Consider the following 20,504-nt stretch of genomic DNA (forward strand, 5'->3'; position numbering starts at 1 on the left):
GAATTTTGATACTTTAATGGAATGCAACTGAGCATAATTCTGCATATTCCTTGAAACGCAACAGCAGGTGCCCTGCAACAGGTGGCGGACGCAGTATGCCTGAATTGGGAAACCCTCTTCCTCTGAATGTTTACCCACAAAAGGCTGAGCATGCTTCAATCAAGCCCCCCCCCCCACACTTTTGAGCGGGGTGGAGGGAGAGATACAGAATGAGCAACACCAAAGCACCTTAGCTCCACAGGGCAGAGTAAAAGCATCTGGGAACCTACTGGAGGAAGCGAAGAGTTTTCAAAGCAGAAAACTACTCACTCTTTAGGATTCTTCAAAAGGCAACGCTGACAGCCGGGGCTGGTGAGAATCAAAGGAGACAAATCGGGCTGTTTGGAGATGTGGATCTTGAAAGCGTATGGATGACATCAACGCTTGCTAAATTTCCTAAGCCGCCAAATGCATTTTATTTATTTTATGTACAGTATGTACATATTTCCCAATAACAAAAAATGTTATCTTGGTGATTTGCATTAAAGAAGGCTTGCCATTCAGGCAAAATATGACATCAGGTGTGGGCAAGTAAAGCCGCAGTTGCAAAGGAACAACAGGAATTTCTGAGTGTGGTCCTGATTGTTCTTTTGCAAGTGTGGCTTTCCAATCCAGCGGCTTAAAAACCTGGCATGCAATGGAAGCCCCGCTGTTATGAGTGCCGCTTGGGAGCTCCCAATTGGAGTTAATCACTGATGAAAGTGGGAGTTTGCAATTGGCACCAAATTTAAACAGTGCCAAATATAAGCCCTGCTGCGTTTAGATAAATCTAAGTTAATAAACCTTGCTTTAGCATTATATGCAAACCCAGCCTGGTGCCTTAACTATAGCCTGTAAATGAAAATATGCCATGGTTGTTGTTGGATTACTCTGGTCTAGTTTGCACAATGTGGTGAGCTAAACTATGTGGCTTACTAGGACCACACAAACCAGAATTTAGCTGGTATAAAAAGTCAGAGGGTTTTAGCAAGAAGTTACAGAACATGCCATGACTGGAAACAAAGCCGCATGCCCTACCTGAAAATTATGCAGGCGCAAACAGTATTGAAAGTGAGATTGCATATAACCACCCCAATACCATAATGAGCGCAAATAATCATAAATACACAATAAAAAAGACTGTTGGGAGGGGCCCTTAGAACCACACCTTTTTTTAAAAAAAAAAGGTTGACGCAGAGGTGTGTATCCAATATTCATCGCAACCACAGCATTCAGGGAAAAGGGATTTGAATCCTTTCTTTCCCAAGGGTAGCTCCAACACAAAAACACTGCCAAGAAGATGTTGTAATGTCATCTTGGCATGGTCTACCAAGGGGCATTGCTGCTTTTCCCAGGCATGCTTATGCTTGAGGGGGGTCAGATCCTAATCCATATCAGTCACTGGAGGCGCTGGAGTTGGTCCCGACTCTGCATTAGTTAACTTGGAGGATGCCCCAACACATGATCTTGTCTACGTGGCACCAGGAAAGCCCTGGCAGGCATCAGATAGGATTTTGGTGCAGGATATCAGGAGCAGGGCAGACAACTGGACTCAGCAATGACCCACCCAATTGCATCCTTCTGTAATTAGGGGATGAGAATGTGGGGAGGAAGGGATATCAGGAGATTTTTTTTAAAATGTTACCACCATCAGTGATGACAGCCAGTGAAGCCTGTCTCAAGGACTCCACAACACACAAGTAGAGAAGGCAGCTAAGCTTCTTTACACAGAAGAATTGCAAGCTGCATTTTTCTCTCCGCCTGGTCACCAATTACAGGGCGGAAGAGCCAGCGGACCCCATCACTGAAGGGAGCCTCAGAGAGCTTAAGTATGGGGTTTGCAAAGCCACAGCTGCAAGAGCAGGCAGTCCCTGCCCTGCCCCCTTGGCTCCAACCCACAGAGGCACATGGGGGGCAAATGGATGGGTGCTTTCAAGAAGGCTTAGCAGGGCTGGATTCTGCTGTGCGTCCAGGGAGATCCTTTCCATCGCTGCACCTCACCCTGCTGCACCAATGGGGCCAGGATGGGTGCTTCCAGAAAAGAGATGCAAGAGGTGTGCCCGGATGCAAGCCACAAGAAAGCGTCTCCCATGCTAGCTGCTTTGAAGGGAAGAGGCACAGTGCCAGAGGATGCCTGCATTCTGATGCAACTCCCGTTCGCTGGAAGCTGGGCTTGCACAAGGGAAGTGCATTGTGCCACTCAGCAAGACAGAAGCTTGACTAGAAGCTGACTTTCTTAGCTTACTGTCTTCTTTATTCATAAAAGTATTTGCACACCGCTAATTCATACAGAGAAGATCAAAGCAGTTCACAACAACTGCACATAAAACCATATAAAGAAAGGTTTTTGTGGGTGTTTTTTTTAAAAAAAGGAAGGAGCTAACTATTGTGGGAAAATATATTCTGAACTGCCTGCATAATCCTGACGGAATAGAAAAGTTTTCAGCAGGCACAGGAGTTGAAACAGGAGGTGCCTGCTGACTCTCTGTTGGCAGAATATTCCACAGGATTGGGCGGTGACACTTAAAGGCACAGTTCCATGTTATCAAATGAGCCTCCCCAACTCCGGGAACATTCCAACGACATTCCATCAGATGATTATCAGGGACAAAGCTTAAGCACCCAGCACTTAAGTTGCTCATCGCTTTGTAAATTAATACAAGAACACCACTGAACCAGTGTTAGAAATTAGGCAGGCACCAGGCGCGTTTTGCGACTGGTGCATGTCCAACTGCAACCACATGGAGATCTCTGGATGCCAGGTTGACAACTAACATCTCCAACTGGCTGGCCCCTCCAGCTTTCTTAAGCAGGTAAGCAGAAAAGGTTAATTTATTGCATTTCTTTCCACATATTTCTCCAAGGCGTACATGGTTTACCCCCACCCTCAGTTAATCCCCACAATCAACCTGTGTGGTAGGTTGAGAGGCTGTAACTGGCTCAAGGTCACTCAGTGAGCTTCATGACTGAGTGGGGATTTGAACCATGATCTCCCAGGTCACAGTCCGACACTCTAACCACTACACCAGGCATCCCCAAACTCAGCCCTCCAGATTTTTGGGACTACAGTACAGCTTCCATCATCCCTAGCTAACAGGACCAGTGGTCAGGGATGATGGAAACTAGTCCCAAAACATCTGGAGGGCCGAGTTTGGGGATTCCTGCACTACACCATACTGGCTTCCTAAATACTGCTATGGGGCAGCTATATCAATTAAGTAGGTAAATAGATATGTGGAAAGCAAAATGTCACTTAAAGAAGGATCTGAAATATTTTCCTCAAAGCTTGAATTCATTTTATTCTGGATTGCTTTATTTTGATGTTTTAATGTGCTGTAAACCGCTTTGAGATTTTTTTCCCCTTTAAAATATAAAGCGGTATAGAAATGAGATGAATAATAATAATAATAACAATTATAACAAATTCCACCGCAAAAAAGGCACCTAGACATTCTGTTGTGGTGACCGTAACCTAGGTTTAAGGTGTCATTTGACAATTAGCTAATACATATATCTGAGTTTCCAACACTGCCTTGAACCTGGATGGTAGTAGATGCAGTGCAGATGCTTTAACAATTGTGTCACATGTTGTCGACCACTAGCAATCTGGCTGCTGCATTCTGCACCAGCTGGAGCTTCCAAACCAGGCTCAGGCGCAGCCCTGCATAAAGCGAATGACAGTAATCCAGCCTTGAAGTTATCAATGCATGGACTACAACGATCAGACTATCCCTGTCCAGGAATGGAGAAGCAATCTTGATGGTGCATTCAACTGCATATTTGTTAAAAAGAGGGGGAGAGACAGACAAAATCAAAAGAAGAAAAGCTCAGGAAAGGCGGAAGAGGGTCTTTAAATGCATATTTCAAGCTGAGCTTGCTAACATTACCATGCCCTTGACATCAGCTTGCCAACTTCGCCATATGCGTCTACAGACAGGGCCCTGAAGGTGCTAGACTGGAAGAAATGTCAAGCAGTGCAAACCCCACCTTTGGCACACAGACCAGATTAGCTGTTTTTAAATCTTCCCAAGATAGGCTCTGATAGACTACTATTGTGATTTTCCACCCCAGACGTCACCCAAGTTCAATCCCTGGCATCCCTAGATAGGGCTGGGAAAGGCCCGATGCTCCAAACCCTGGAGAGCTGCCACTCAATGTAAATAATGTAAATAACCCTTATCTGGTAGGCTTTCTGTGTTCTTCGTCTTATGCTCTGTTCTTATGGCCTGTTCACAAGTCCCTGCTCAGCAACAGGCTCACATGTGTGAATGAGACATCGCAGATCAAACACTGCTGGGCAAGACTTTCATATCACTTAAAATGCAGCACTTTTCCAGTGGGCTGAATTCAAAACATTCAAAGGCCCCAGCAACCGCCATTACTCTGGAAAAGCCTCAAGAATATCAAGTTTGCACTTCCCATGAGAGAGTTTGTGTTCAGTCCAATTTTAGTTTGCAACTAGAAAACAGAGCGAGACGGTTCCCAGGTTGTTGGAAAACAAATGCGACTGTACTTGGACTGTTCTGAAGGAGTCATTCCTTTCCTGCAGGACAGAAATAGCCTGATAAAACATCCTTCAGTCTCTGTTACACCCTGAAAGGGAGAATTAGGTTAGCTGTCCACAGCATGAAGTGGAGACAACTGCGGAACAACTGACTTAGACTAGTGGTGGGGAGTTTCAGGCCCCGGGGCAGAAATGTGGTGCTTCTGACCTTCCTATCTGGCCCTTGGGACTCTCCCCAGCCACACCCCTCACTTCCTTGAGTGTTTTTGCCTGGCTAAAATATGTCTTTGAACCCTGATAAGCCTGTTGCTTACCCGGTTGGAGGATCGAGAGGGATTTGTGAGTGTGAAAAGGCTAGCCTACTGTGCAAATGATCCCTGACCAGCTAGCCATGGATGATGGGAGTTGTAGTCCAAAAACAGCTGGAGACCCAAGTTTGGGAAACATTGTTCTAAAATGACTTTGCGAATCTGTGGTTCTCTCCCCTGCCTCTTAGGTGGCCCCGGAGACTCAATTCTCCTCAAGGATCTTGATAACAAGTTTCCCAACATTCAAGCAATACACACTATCAGGCCCTGCCTTCATGTCTCCAGACAAAACAAACCCTGTCCTTTTAAGCCTCCCCCACCCCGCAAGGTTCTGCCTTCTCTGCCAAGTAGACCAATTTAGCAACTCTGCCTTGTCCAAAGGCTTTCCTGCGCTCCCATCCTTTCTGCCACAAGGTAGGGCCCTGAACCAAATGCCCTTGCCTAGGTGTGCAGCTGGCTGAGGGACAAGGTGGTAAACAAGAGTGAAAATGCTCTGCCTAGCTACGAATGGCAGAGCTGAAGAAGGGGCTTGTGTGAAGAGAACAAGTCACCAACCCTGCAAGGGAGGCCAGCTTTATTCTTTCAACATTTCAAACTCATCAGCAGAGGAAAAAATGACAGGTTACTCTCCTCTCTGTGTTTGCTGAATATTGTGACTTTGCAAAGGGTCATTTTTAGGGGGAAATGCAGTTGGCCAGAGAGTGCTTAACCCTTCCTCTCCCTGCTGCTTTTCCTACTGCAAACTTCCTGGTAGTTTCCCCTGCCTCCTGCAATGCATACGAGACATAAATCCAGCTGTGAGAAAGATGGTTGGGGAAAAGAAGTTGCAGTGGATGGAGAAAACCTTTAAGCAAGCCTAGCCCACCAGAAAAAAGGTGTATACAGGGTTCAACTTTGATTGAAAAGACCCACTGAAATGAATGGCCATGACTAACTTAGGTCCATTAATTTCAATGGGTGTGAGCTGACTAAAAGTGAGTTGACCACAACCTGCAGATACCGCTCTAAACATTCACATTAATTAGTAAGGAACCTATGTCTGCCAAAGTCACACACTCTCTAAACATAGGCTGAATTTGTTAAGGCAAGATTCGAACTGGAGACTTTCCAAAGGGGGAGCGCTGATGCTGCATCCAACAGTGCAAATCAGGAACTATAAGGCTGGCTGGTTACCTTTAGTGAAGCTTAGTGCCCTCCCTTAAGGCATGGCTGCCTGATCACAATGACAGGTGTTCTCAGCCAGGTGTGAAAAGGTACACTTGCAAGTTAATCTGCAGGAAGTATTTGTGTGTCTGTGTGTTTAATGAGGCGCGCAGTCTCTCTGGGCATACAAGCTGTGGCAGGGCTGTTCCCTGGGATGCATGGCCTTGTGCAAAGACAGGAGGGCAAGGGGAAAGAACCCCTGTACCTTGGGGGCTGGGGGCAGGGATGTCATATCAGTGTCAATCTAGGATCAGCTAGCTAGAAGGTAATCAGGAAATGGGTTTCCTGGGGCTTTCTTCCAGTTTGGGAGAGGCCAAAGCAAGAAAAATCAAAGCAATTGTTTCCAAGATTCAGGAAGCAACTCCCCGGCTCTGCTGTCACTGACCACACCCTGAATCAGCATTTCACTATGTAGATCTCATTATCAGGAGGGATATTCGGTTGTTGGAAAATGACTGATGTCACTTTTGTGGATGTATTTGCAAAGCTACCCTGACCAAACTGGATTCTAGAGAGCAGGTTGGCCTTCAATGCATTTAAAGCTCACAACAATGTGCTCTCCTAATGCCCCACAACCTTGAGGACTAGTAGGTTAATGTGTGAGCTGACCCTATTTGAGAAACATATTGGTGTTTGTTGTGACGCAAGGCTGCAAGAGAGGTTTGCTCATTGTGTTTGATCCACTATAGAGCATTCACAAAAGCCAATGATCTCTTGAGGCTGCAATCATCAAGAAATGAACATGCATGTATGAACCAGGCTTTGCCTTGTATGTGACAGGAGTCACATTTTTAAACTGGATTAAGAAACCCGGAATAATAACCACCCTTTGGTACAACATCCACAGAAAGAGTGGACACAGGTGTCCCTTACACATACATATTCACACCTTTGAATTCCTCTGCACAATGCATAGTTCTTATGAGAAGCAAACCTAACCATAGTGTGGGTGAAAAAACACATCCTCACTCTGCCATCAGCAAGGATATTACCTACACATGAGTAATGTGTCAAGAGGGCTAATGTCAGCCCCACACTAGCAACCAAACCTGATGTGGTCAAATAACAGCTAGTGGTAGGAATGTTGGGACTAGGAGCTGGGAGACCCAGGTTCAAATCCCTGCTCAGCAGTGAAATTCACTGGTTGCCCTTGGGGAGCCATTGCCTCTTAGCCAAACCTACCACATAAGGGTTGTGGTGAGGCTAAGACGAGGAGGAAGAGAACCATGTATGCCACCTTGAGCTCTTTGGAGGGAAGGTGGGATATAAATGTGATAAATGAAGCCAATCTGAAGTGCAAGGATATGATCCTGCGTATATAACACAGGAGGGAAAGGAAGAAAACCCAGGTGGTAGGGGTGTCAACAAACCAGATGCTCAGACAGGACAGGTTAAAAGGGACCACTGGGGAGCGAGGTCAGCCATTTCCCCCACATTGCCCAGTATGCCACAAAGACCCAGTGTGGTATAGTGGTTAAGAGCGGTAGACTCATAATCTGGTGAACCGGGTTCACATCTCCGCTCCTCCACATGCTGGGTGACCTTGGGCTGGTCACACTTCTCTGAAGTCTCTCAGCCCCACTCACCTCACAGAGTGTTTGTTGTGGGGGAGGAAGGGAAAGGAGAATGTTAGCTGCTTTGAGACTCCTTCAGGTAGTGATAAAGCGGGATATCAAATCCAAACTCTTCTTCTTTTTCTTCTTCTTAATGCCCACCCTGCCTTGGGCTGCATACACACCACATATTTAAAGCACATGCCAGCCCAGCAAAAAGAAAAAGAAAGAATCCTGACTACTGAAGTTTGTTAAAGGTGCTGGGAACTGTAGGTCTGTACAGTGTGTACTCAGTTCTGGTTCTCATTTTTACTGAAGGGATAGGAAGGAGTCGTAAGCAGAAGTAAGCAAGCAGGAGCCACGTGGAGAACCAGGGGCTAGAACACAGGTATCCATCACAGTGCCCTCCAGATATCGTTCAGCTACAGCTGCTGTCAGCCACAGCTAGCATGGCTAGTGGTGGAATTTCTAATTAGACTGTCAACATCTGGAGGGTCCCCATATTGACTACCCCTGGGGGAGAAAATAAAAAGTGATTCCCCCCAGTCATCTATTTGCCTGTAAGTGTGGTGAGGTGAGAGTTAGTGTGGGGTTGTGGTTAGAGTGCTGGGAGACCACAGTTCAAATCCCAATTCAGCCCCCAAGCTCAGCCTAACCTACCTTGCAGGGCTGGGGTGGGGAGAACAATGTATGTCGGCATGAGCTCCTGATCCCCTAGTTTCCATTTCCTGTTATCCATCTGCAGATCGGCCATATTCAGAAACAGGATAGAATAGTCTTGGAAATAAGCTGACAAAATTTATCAGCAGGCAAAAATAAATGAATGAATGAATGAATTACTAGTCTGCTGCAAGCTGGCAGAGATGGGGCAGAGAGGTCTGTCCCTCCCACAAGGCTGCGTACAGGGAATTGTCAATGTTCTCTAGCCTTCCCCCGCCAGCTCACTCCCTCACATGTAGTGGAATCCCATGTCATGTGTGGCTTACCAGGATAGAGCTTAATTACAAGGGTGGGATATAGGTTACTATAAAAGTCTGTATGGTGATATTCTTTTCTTTAAAAAAACAACAACACATAAGCTAATGCATCATTTTACCTATTCGGGATAGTTCTTAGCTGAAAACAGCAATGTAAAGTTTAACCATTAAAGAATTTTCTTTTTCCTTACGCCATAAAGCTTCAGTGTTTGACAGAACCAGAGTGAAAATTGAAATGGCAGCCCTAGTCAAAAAGGATCAACATTTTCTTTCCAGGCTTTGCAAAGCAGGGTAAAAAAGGTTGGGTGTCCCAAAGGCTGAAAAGAGTCAAGTGCACCAAAGAGAGAGAATAGATGTTAAAAAGTAACATCTGCTTTTCTCATTGTTGAATGACCACAAGGCAAAACGCAATACAAAAATAGCAAGAAGCATTGAAGAGAGTTCAAATTTTCTTAACACCAATTGCTATTTTCTCCTGTCACATATGGGGAAAGGATTCGTTGTTTTAAACCCCTCAAGGACCCCAATGAATTTGAGCACAAGGAATTATTACTCTTAATCTCAGCAAAACTTTATCTAGCAAGCCTGAAGAAGTCTTCTGTCCGAGGAATTAAGTTTGCCAGTCCTACCTGGCATGAAGGGGCAAATGGAGGATCTCAAGGAACATAAGAACTGCTGGATCAGACCAAAGTCTGTCTAAGTCCAACATCTTGCTTCCAACATCAACCAGCCAGGTGCCTCTGGAAACTCACTAACAAACTATAAAGATGATGGCCTTCCCAGCTTCTTTTAATCAGAGGTATACTGCCTCTGACCACAAAGATTTGGAAGCTGCATTATAGCATTCAGAGCATCAGCCCTAACTGGCAGCAGCCCTCCAGAGTTTCAGACAGGAGTCTTTCCCTGACCTAAGTGGAGATGCCAGGGATTGAACCAGGGACCTTCTGGATGCAAGGCATGTGCTCTGCCACTGAGCTATAGCCCTTCCACAAGTCAGACTGTTAGTTCATCTAACTTAGTACTATCTATACCAGGGATGGGGGAACTGTAGCCTTCCAGTTTTGCAGGACTCCAACTCCCATCAGCCCCAGGCAGCATGACCAACAGTCAGGTTTGGTGGGAGTTGTAGTCCAACAACATCTAGAGGTGACCCATTTCCTGGTCAACACTGACTGGCAGAAGCTCTCTGGGGTTTCAGGAAGTGGTCTCGTTTCCCAGCCTTCCTGGAAATGCTGGGATTAAACATGGGTCCTTTTGCAGGAAACACAAAAGTTAAGCCTTTGACTCAGCTGCTGTGTTGATTTACTTTTCCTCCAGCCATGGCAGCGAGTGGCCATTGCCTCACCTGAAGAGTAGTAAGGAGTTTCACACATTAATTCACTGTGTGAGAGAAAATACTTTTTGTTTGTTTGTCCCAAACCAACTTCTGCAAATCGCCTTTAGATCGGCTGGCTCAGAGATGTACTGTTATTTGCTGGGAGGGGGGGAGAGGGAGGATGTCTCCCTCCCCCAAGATTTCCGGCCCATGGCAAAAGCATAAGGAAAAGCATGTTTCCAGATGACAGCACCTCTCTGAGCGTAAGCAGTCAAAATAACTCTTTTTGCAGAGTGAAAGAGAATGTAGATTGCTTCAAAGAAAATAAACTTAGAAGAGAGTGGTTTTAAGAAAGGGAGAAATCCCTGAGGGGACCCTGTACAAAACTCAGGCTGAGTCTGAAATTGCCGGGCCGCTGAAGCATCCTTTGTGGATGGATGGCCTATGTGCGCACATGGAGTGTGCTTTTCTATACGTGCGCACACACATACCCTGGAGAGACATCAAGAAAAGATAGTGGAGGGCTGGAGTCATTCCGTACCTGTGGCTTGGCAGGGACTAAGGGGTTGTGTTTGGCTCTGGGGTGGGAGCCAGGCGTTGGCTTACACTTGGGTTAAAATATACATGAAGGAAAGCCAGCCAGGGAACCTGAGATGCCCTGCAAGGCCCGTCACTCCCAATCACAAGTGCTCCGTCACGGTGCAGCTTTATCCAAACTGAAAGACATAGGGAGCCCAGGGAACGCAGTGCCAGGGCACCTGCTACTTCTTGGCTATAGGAAAGGGTTGGGCAGATTTAGAAGAACACCTTGGAAAACGACAGCAGGGGCTGTCGTGTGTGCAGGGGCTGGACACACTGCTCAGAAAAATCTGGGGTATAGGCAATTGTCACAGGACCACCTGGCATCTGTGCCCTGTCTTGCAGAAATCCAGCCACGGTCCCCAAAGTGGAAATGGTGGTTGAGGGAAGGGGAAAGCACTTTGTGCACAGAATCATGTTGGAACAGGGGCTCCACAAACATGCACACCAAGTTGCCAGTGGCAACCCCGTCCTTTGAACTGGAGGGTAGAGCTGGGGAGAAGGCTCGTCCCCATGGCTGCATTGAGCTTTAGAACTATTTAGAAAGCAATGAGAATCTCACTGCTTTCTGAGCACCTCCGAAATACAGTGGGGCTTTGTGGATGAGTCCCTTACTCCCAGCCTCCACCATATCCAACGTGTCCCCAACTGGGCTTCAGAGGTGCTCGAAAGAGGCCTGCAAACCAAATAGTTAGATGTATTAGGCAATGTCAAGCAAGTTAAGTCATACACTGGCTGCATTCACTCATAAGGCAATGGTTTGTTTTAACCATGGGTTTGTTCAACAAACGCCAAGCCAGCTCACAGATGACCAAAGAATCCATGGCTTATTCCTACACTTAGCTTGTTTTCCATCAGATCTTGTCACATGCCTCTGCAGCCTGAAGCACCTCTGGAGAGGGGTCGCCAAAGACACCATAGTTAAGGTGCCACTTGGGTTCAGTCGTACACTAAACGATAGTTAAAACAAGCTGCAGTTTGCAAGCTGGTTTCACAGCATGATTTGTTGGCAGGAAACAAGCCATAGGTAGTCTACTGAGCTGGGTTTGCACGTTTAAACAAACCATGGTCAAGTGAAACAAACCATAGTTCAGTGTTGTGTGAACCAGGCCACTAAATAGCTCCTTTCTCCCAAAGCACTTCTACCAGAATCTTTCACAGCCCAACCTGGAGATGCCCGAGATTGAATCTGAGACCTCTTGCGTGCACAGAAAGCACTTTGCCACTGAGCTGTGGCCCTTCCCCGGCTTTGGTGCTTCCTTGCAACGGCTTCCCCCGGAACACTGCTTGGTTGCCTAGGCATACCCTGCGCACAGATTCCACAACTGCCTGAGCCTCCCCCATCTGGAGATCATCGAAACAGGAAAGGAAAGGAATGTCCTGCTTCATTCTAAACAATGGAAGGCTCTGAATTTTTCATCTGCCTGAGAAACAGGCAGCTAGGAGAGCTAACACAGAGCTTTGGTTGCTTGACAAAAGAAAGTTTGATCAATTAATTCATTAATTCAACCATCTGACGCAGCAATCTCGGGTTGGGGTGACTCAGCCATCTTTGCAAGAGGGACTGCCAGGTGGGAGGGGCTTGTTCATCTCCTTTTCAATCCTCCATCCCACAAAAGGGACCACCAAGCCAAGCTTAGCCATGTCTTTTCTAACCAAAGCTGCTGGGTGGAGCTCATGAAGCGGACGCAAAGCCAGCATCAGGGCAAACTCTTGATTATTCAGCGATCACGCTGAGTGTACTTTTGGGGCCTGGTCACTTGTTCCCTACCAGAACGATTGCAGAACAGCAGCAAAAAAGGGTTGGGGTTGGTGGGACTGCAGTGACCAGGACTGCTCAGCAATACTGCAAGCCGTTTCCTGTTTGTGGCTTAGGAAGCTGCCACATATCTGGTCAGGCTATTGATCCATCTACCCCAGTATTGCAGGGGGGCAAATGCAGCTTGGGTGGATTCAGAAGAGGACCAGAGAAATGCACAGATGGTAAGGATATCAATGGCCATGTTCTACCTCCACTGCCTTAGACTTCCAATTGCTAGGTATCACAGGTGGGGAGAGAGCTTTTGCTTCCGGGTTCTCTTTGTGAGTTGCCCATTGGAATCAGTTTGGTCACTGCAGGAGCAGGATGCTAGGCTAGGATTTGGCCTGACCCAGCAGAAAAGCTCTTCTGATGTTCAGGCTTGTGAAGATTGTTCTGTGTATTTCTTACTAGAATCCTGAGATCCACATACTGAAGCCAGCTGCAAAAAACAAACATTCAGCGTTCAAGAATTCTGAGCCTGGGAAGCTATTTTGAGCACCAGAAATGGCCTGAACTCAAAGTCCTTCCACACAGACATCAGTTACTGGCGGAGTAAGGTGGACCAATGGTATGACTCTACCTAACACAGCTTCCTAACTCCCTAATCTAATGGAAGGTCTGGATGGATGGTTTGTAGTGCACAAGGCTACAGGTGGGAACATATTACTAGGCTGGAGGAAGGGCTTTAGGTCAGTAATGGAGCATCTTCAGCAGTTCTAATCCTTGCACACACACACTACCATATGACTCCAGCCCTGGGCTGGAAATCAAGGAGCAATAAATGAGTTGCTTCAGCTGGGGTAGGGTGGAAATGGAGCACCTATTTGGCTGGGGTGCTGCTGAATACAAGACCCAACCAAGAGGCCCACAAGGCTCATCCTCAGGCCTGTGGAATAGTGGCCCTCCAGATGGGGGTGGACTCCAGCTCCCATCAGTCTCAGTCAGAATGGGTGACCGCAGATACAGTCCAAGAACACCTGGAGGGCCACAGGTTCTCCACCCCTGCTTTATGCAGGAAAGTCTATCGTGGGAAATGTCTTATCCCACACTTCAGTCTCCCCATCCCCCACCAGCAATCTCTGTTCACCTTGTATTTACTTTTTCTAATCTTCTAATATGGCGAGGGGGATAAATAAGGTTTTGGCCAGGCTGAGACTAGAGCAAAGGCTAAAAGGCATTGAGCACTGAGCTAAAAATGTAAAGCATGAAAAAAATCACCCAGGCCGACTTGTCAAGGGAGGTGAGATCAATTCAAAACACCATACAACATTCCTGATAAACAATTCAGTTTTGAAAGTATTAACACATTAAAACAGGCAATGTCAACCATGATTTGCAGCTGCATAAGGGACTGGAGCCACAGCTCACACAAAATAGGGGGAACTGATAAGCAGCAACACAGATGAGATGCTATGCCAACAAGCAATTTCACAAATGGCCTTTTAGAGAGCACATTGCAGGTGTGGGGTCCCGATCCTGATTGAAGCTCAGTTGTGGGATGGGGTGGGGGCCTTAACCCTTTGGCCCCTGCTGCAATCCAAATTAGATTTCACCCCCAGCTCAATGTTTGCTGCTTACTTTTTAAAAGTCATTCGTGCAATTGATAGTTCTGTTAATGGCATCTCATCTAGTTTGGCAGAAAGAGAGAGAGAGAGAGAGACAGAGATAGAGAGAGACCTACGAACCTAATACAGACTCTCCCAGGCCACAGTTTCACCTAGGTCAGTATTGTCTGCACCAGGGATGGGGAACCTCAGATCTAGGGCAGTGTTTCCCAAACTTTTTTGGGCAACGGCACACCTGTTTACTGAAAAAAAATCTCACGGCACACCACCATTAAAGCCCCGCCCCGTGACGTCAGCGCGCAGCGTCACGCCGGGAGGGACGCACGAAAGTGAAAGTTTTTTCCCTCCCCCTTGCCGGGGAACCTCCAAGCTTTGGGGGTGGGAGGAGGCAGCAGAGCGAGGGACTGAGGGACGGCGGCAACTGAGGCGGCGGCGGCTGTTGTGGTGGTGGCGGCGATAGCGGGCGGAGGAGGGGGCGGCGGCGGGGCTTGAGGAGCCGTCGCCAGGAGTTGCTGCTGCTGTTGTTGCTGCTGCTGCCCGGACATGCCGGCCTCCTCCTCCTCCGCTGTCTCGCGCTCCTCCCTTTTGCACGCGCTGCCCCGCCGCTCGGCACCACCACCGCGGAGCCGCCCCCGGCTCGACGCGGATCCTCGCCGCCGCCGCCTCTCACCGCCCGACTCGCCCGCCTCCCTCCCACGGCACACCAGCCAATGTCTGACGGCACAGTAGTGTGCCGCGGAACACCGGTTGGGAAACACTGATCTAGGGGGCAAATGTGGCCCTTCAGGTCTCTCCACGTTGCCCTCAAAATTCTCCCAAAGGTCACGTGCCTCATCAGCCCTGCTGGAGCGTTTCTGCCTAGCTGGAATGTCTTTGAATGCATAGATGGAGAATTGAGAGGGGTTTGTGACATTTACATCAGTATTTCTCCAGCTGTTTTGAACTACAACTCCCATCACCCCTAGCTAGCAGCACCGGTGGTCAGGGATGATGGGAATTGTAGTTCTAAAATAGCTGGAGAGGCCTAAGTTTGGGAAACACATTATTTGTTCCATCCATTTTTTGCCTCTGGGCTCACATGTGGCACCCAGAAGGTAGCCCAGGACAGAATGTGGTCCTTAGGCTGAAAATACCGGTAGTTCATCACCCCTGATCTAGTGGCAGCTTTCCATGGTTTCAGACAGAGTTTCAGATGCTGGGGCCTGAACTTGGGACCTTTGGTATATAACGCATATGCTCTATGGTTGAACCACAGCAGTATTGTCTGCAATGACTTGGCAACAGTTCTACTGGAGTTTTTCCCAATAGTACCGGAAGATGCCAGGGATTGAACCTGGGGACCGTCTCCATGCAAAGCAGAAGCTCTACCACTGAGCTATCTCATCCCTAGTGCACATGCACAGAGAATCCTGCGCACAAACATTAAAATGCATCATGCGGACGTGGTACAAAATCCTCCATTTCACACACTATAGATGCTGAGATGCACTCTGAACTGTTGAAAACCTACTGTAGGGCAATTACGGTTTTCTATCCTATCTTTAATCACCACCTTGGCTTTCAGATCCATGGAGGATAAGCTGCTGCATAGGAAACAACGTAAGGAGCAGGCAGAGGAAAGTGTTATCCTCAGCATGTCAACAAGCATGACCCCATGATCACGCTGCAGGATATTGGAGGCTATGAGCTTCTCTTCATATATAAAATACCATCCATCACCAACACACAGCCCACATGGCTTAAGACAACTACAAGTCATACTATAGGGGCAAGATCCTGCATGACCCACACACATGCACACAACTCAAGTCCAGAATACAGCAACACAGAGCTCGCCTGCCCCATAGCTTGGAATGGTGCAAACGACTGAGAGGTCTCTCCAAGGGCATGGAAATGATCTCCAGGCACTTGAGAGAGAATCAAATTAGCACCAAGGGGGCCTCCTGTCAAGCAGCCTCTTAGGCGAGGGGAAAGGGAGGGGGGAAGCACCACCAGGCCACATTTCCTTGCGGCCTTTATGCTGTTCATATTCCAGCCTTTGCCTGCATGTTTCCAGACATTTTAAATCCCACAGTGTGCAGTTAAGTCTGGCTCCAGATCCCCTGTGAGGTTTCTATGGGAAGTAGCAACTTGGGGGGTGGGAGTGGCTTCTTCCACCTCCATACCTCAGAAATAGGGAGCTACTTCCCATTGCTTCTCCCTAAGTACACACTTTAGAAGCCTGGAAATTTGGCCCAGGCCTTTCCAAACCTAAAAAAGTAAATAAAAATGAATCCAACCTCATCCAGTCAAGCCTGTTGGCCTGGATCCAAAAACTGGGATTTTGTTCAAATTGATTGCCACACATCTGCATTCTCAGAGCATCTGCTTTGCATGCAGAATGTCCCAGTTCAATCCCTGGCATCTCCAGGGAGGACCAAGAGAGAACCCAGCCTGAAACCTTGGGAAGCCACTGCCAGCCAATGTAGACAATAATACTGAGCTAGATAAACCAATGGTCTGACTCAGTATCAAGTAATTCCCTGTGCCTTTGTCTCTTTCTGCATCACCTCTGGGCTACCCCATCCCAAAAACCTAAACACCCTCTCTTACCCAGCCCTTCCTACTTCCCCATGTAAAACCTCTGGTGCTTTCCAGTAAATGCACCACTTGCTGCCTACAACACACTCAATGCCATCACTGGCAGTGAGTGATGATAGGAAGTCCCCCATATCCCTATGGTTTTGCCACTCCTCTTTCTTTTCGGTTGTTTCTTCCTTGCACTCAAGTCACCAGTTACTTGGCAGGAGTCAGCAAAACCCAAAATAAGACAACTCACAGACACTGCTTCATCTGGCCAGGTCCCAGGCATGCTATAGAGGCCTCAGAAGGCAGCCACACCCCTCCCTACTTAACCCAGCATTTGCCAGTTACATGGCCTTCGGAACAACCCCCTTGCTACTTCCAGCCTACATTTCATTTGGCAAGATTATCCACTGCGTAACTACACCAAAGTAACAATCTCACTTTCCCAACATTCAGAGAACAAAACCAAAGTTCACCAGTCGAGAAGAGATGGTTCCACTTTAGCTCACTCCTTCATCCTGGGGGGGGGGGGGATATTAGTAGCCCCACAAGATTCTGACAAAAGGCGTAACCAAGAACTTCAAACCTTAGGAGTTCAAAGTAAGTTGCAAGGCGAACATATTGATTCGTGAGATCCTTAACACTGGACCTTGTTTATTTGCTGTCATCTTCTAAAGCCTGTCTCCGAAACTGAGGACAAAGGAAATGGCCAAGCCCTGAAGTTTTCAAAGGAACTTTAAGCCCCAAGCCGCAGATGATTTCATAAAGCAGGCCTCTAAAGAGTTCTGGATAAAAAAACAAAGCAGAACTCCAAAAAGAAACCCAGAATGCAAATTCTCTACAAATGAAGCAAACACATACTCACACAAGCACACAAAACGTCCTGTCCAAATTCTAGCCAACACAGCCCACCCACATGTGTGCCGGCAAAAATTTCCAGGCTGTACAACAGAGACAGGATGTTGCCCTTGCAGACAAGCAGATATCTGGTGTCTAGCGGGAAAATGGCAAAGATTATCTCTCTCTGTTTGACTGCACACACACACACAACTGGCAAGATGCTAAGATTCCGACAAACTTCACTGGCAAAGGACCAAGAGCTCCATCTCAAAACGTTCCCCAGGGACAAAAAATGACCCTTTAATTGGAGAGCCAGCCCCCAACTTTTCCCTCCAAGCGGCAGGGAAGTTTAATCCATTGTGGGGCTGGGCCCTGCCCCCCTTCCCTCCCGAGTCCACCCTCTCACAAAAACCCCAGTCGCACAAGCAAGAGCAGAACTAGGCCCACGACAGAGCCCTTTCCGTGGCCACCCCGGGGTCCTGGCCCTGGACACCTTCAAATTCGGCTAGGCTGAACTTGGATCGGCTTTTTTCCCCTCTCAACAGCGACCAGGGGTTGACCTCCCCCACTCACCAAGTCAGAAGAAAGGGGCAGGTGGTCTCCTCGAGGGCTTGGTCGCCTCCCAAAGGCAGCTGTCGGGAGGAATGCCAATCCGGGGTTGGGTAGGGCTTCGGACAGAGGGTTATTTATAAACCCCACATCAGTGACCTGTGGAAGGCCGGGCACCCCCTGCCTCAATATCACAGCAACGTGGCCTCCAACCGGCCCCCCTCCCAAAATGCCCCCTTCCCTGCATGGGGGATAAGGAATCCTAGTTAAAAAAATCAATACTGTATCCTTCTTCACATCCATCCAGCACCCCCGACTCCCCCCTCCCCAAAAGGCCCCTGTAGCAAATGTCCATCAAGCACAGCCAGCCGAACAGACAAAATAGCCAGGCGATGAGTTCATGTTTTTGGAAAGGGGGGAGAACAATTAAGAGAACGAATGTTCTACAACTTGCTGCAGCAAAAAGACCCCCCCGGACCCCCTTATCTGTGCCCACTCGCAGATCTGGGTGGAAATCCGGACACAGATTCAAAGTCTGTTGTCTCTTTCCTCCTCTGCCCCCGCCCCGCTCCGCCGCCCTTTCAACAATTTGCAACATCATCCTCTAAAAATGACTTCTTAGCAGAGCAAATATTTACCTCGGATATCATCCGGCTGTTGCTTCACCGAAAAGGCCTTTGCTGCCTCTTCCTTCTTCTCCATGGTGGCTTCTGTGTTTTTTTTGAGGAGGTGATGGATAGGATGGGTGTGATTTCCCTCCCCCACCTTGTCTTTCTCTCCGGGTTCTTATTAATCCCTCCCTCCCGATCCTCTAATTTCTAAAGTAAAGCAGAAATAAAACATATAATCCTATTAGAAACAAAAATAAATCAAGCCCTTCCTCTTTTTTTCATTCCTCCTCCGCCTCCTCCTTCTTCAAGATGATTCCAGCTTCCACCACAGTTTCCGGGCGTGTGGAGGGTGGAGAGAGAATATCCAACAAACTTGCTTCCCGCAAAGAGACTCATAAAATTATCTTCTCCGAATGCAACAATATTGGGGAGGAAGCCCCCCCTCCTTCAAATAAAAAATCCTTCTAATTTCCCCACTCAGTGCTGCTGGAATTTGAAAGCGGGGGGGGGGGATATTTTGCAGCCAGGGAGATTGAAAGCAAATCAAGGGATATATATATTAAAATATATATTTAAAAACACCACCAGCATAAATCAACCCCGTCCCCCCCTTGTCCAGTTGCAGCAACAGCAGCAGCTGATATTGCAAAGAGAGTTCCAACTATTGTACAGTCCCTGCCTAGTCTGGCCTCTGAAGCTGGGAGCTACCATGACCAGGGAGACAGAAGGGAGGGGTGGAAGCCTTGTTTTACACTCACGTCATGCTCACTTCAGCCCGACTAGAGTATAAAGACACATACAGTTGGGGAGCCGAAATTATTTGAACAACGTTTCAAAGCCCTTGGACACTGAAACTAACAGAGGAGCTTTGGAAAACCCAGATTGCCAAACGCAAGCACCCCTCTTTACTTTCGCCTCTTGGTCGCGGCCGTGAACATGTTGAGACTCTGAAAGGGTGACTCATTTAGCAAAAGGGGGAAAAGTTGGTGGGGGGGAGAGAAGAGAGAGGATGTAAGATGAAGCCTGTTTGGGGGAATTTCCAGGGCAGATGTGGGGGGCGGCACTCACCACTTCACTTCCTTTACCCGTCATAACAGAAAAGTATGAACAGGCATTAGACGGGGGAGGGGGTGTCTTTAACTGTTCTTGTGAGGACTCCCAGCCGTGGGTCTTCAGTGCCACAGCTGGGCCTGACCGCGTGTGCACCACCACCACCCCATCAATTTGTCATGCTCTCCTCATCCTGATCTGGTGAGTAGAGCTGTCAGCTGTTGTGTTAAAAAATTACGGGGACGACGACAAAAAGCCCGACCACTTCGAGCCAGGTGCTTCAAAGCATATTCAGAGTTGTCTTCATTTTCCTTTTAAACATTACCCAAAGGAAAGTGTCTGTGATCGACATGATCCATCCAAACACTGTTCAAAGGCCTAGTGTCATTTGTCTGAGAAAATAATTGTTTGTTTTGTTTCTTTGCTTTTAACAAGGGAATTAGTCAACACAGGATCTCTCCAGATTTGTTGGGACACCAATTTTTACCAGCCACATAACCTCCCCCTCCACACATATTTTTATTAGCTTTCAGTATAGCAAAATACAGATTCAGCCAGCATAACTTGTATAACCAGTGGGTAAGGAAAGTATGCACGTTCTACAGTATCAAGAATATGTCGTTTCACATTTTTATTACTTTTCTTATACATGTTGTTATTTTTCACTGATGGCAGTCACATAAAGAAAACGAATGAACAGAAGCCATGAGCATGTGCAGAGCGTGCTTTCAGTTCAGAATTGAACCAGCTTTCCAAATATGTAAATTGCTGTTCCCCCTTAGTTTGCACTGACCCTTCTTGAAAAGTAGCACCCTTCGCCTTTAAATCTACCTTAGATTAGATAAAATAAAAATAAATAACAAACTTGTAAAGTGCAGTTAGTAATTGTAACAAAACTATACTCCTTAACACTCCCACCACTTGTTTTTAGTACATTTTATAGATGCTGTAGGGATTCCCATGCATATAGAACTGGGGTGTGGCAGTTCTTCAGGATTAGTGAGCATAAGAATAAGCAGTGAAATCATCGCAGGATGTGGTCAAGAAATTCAGGGTCCCACTCAGC

The 20,504-nt window shown here is 47.4% G+C and overlaps 1 protein-coding gene across 13 annotated transcripts in view; it reads right to left on the reverse strand.

Moving 5' to 3' along the window:
- The window catches only part of MAP7D1 (MAP7 domain containing 1), a 57,224-nt gene extending 38,175 nt beyond the window's left edge, over positions 1 to 19,049 (reverse strand). For 7 of the 13 annotated variants that reach the window (XR_014171179.1, XM_081922667.1, XM_081922672.1 and 4 more), the window contains exon 1: positions 18,416 to 19,048. Coding sequence is in view for 10 of the 13 variants with exons in the window: in XM_081922667.1 (XP_081778793.1) it covers positions 18,416 to 18,479 (64 nt within the window). In the remaining 3 variants the exon portion in view is untranslated. The other 6 variants (XM_081922674.1, XM_081922671.1, XM_081922668.1 and 3 more) reach the window with 4 other exon arrangements.
- Between the last annotated feature and the right edge of the window lie 1,455 nt (positions 19,050 to 20,504).

This window comes from Podarcis melisellensis (genome assembly GCF_964234715.1).
Source record: "Podarcis melisellensis genome assembly, chromosome: 8".
NCBI classification, from domain to species: Eukaryota; Metazoa; Chordata; class Lepidosauria; order Squamata; family Lacertidae; genus Podarcis; species Podarcis melisellensis.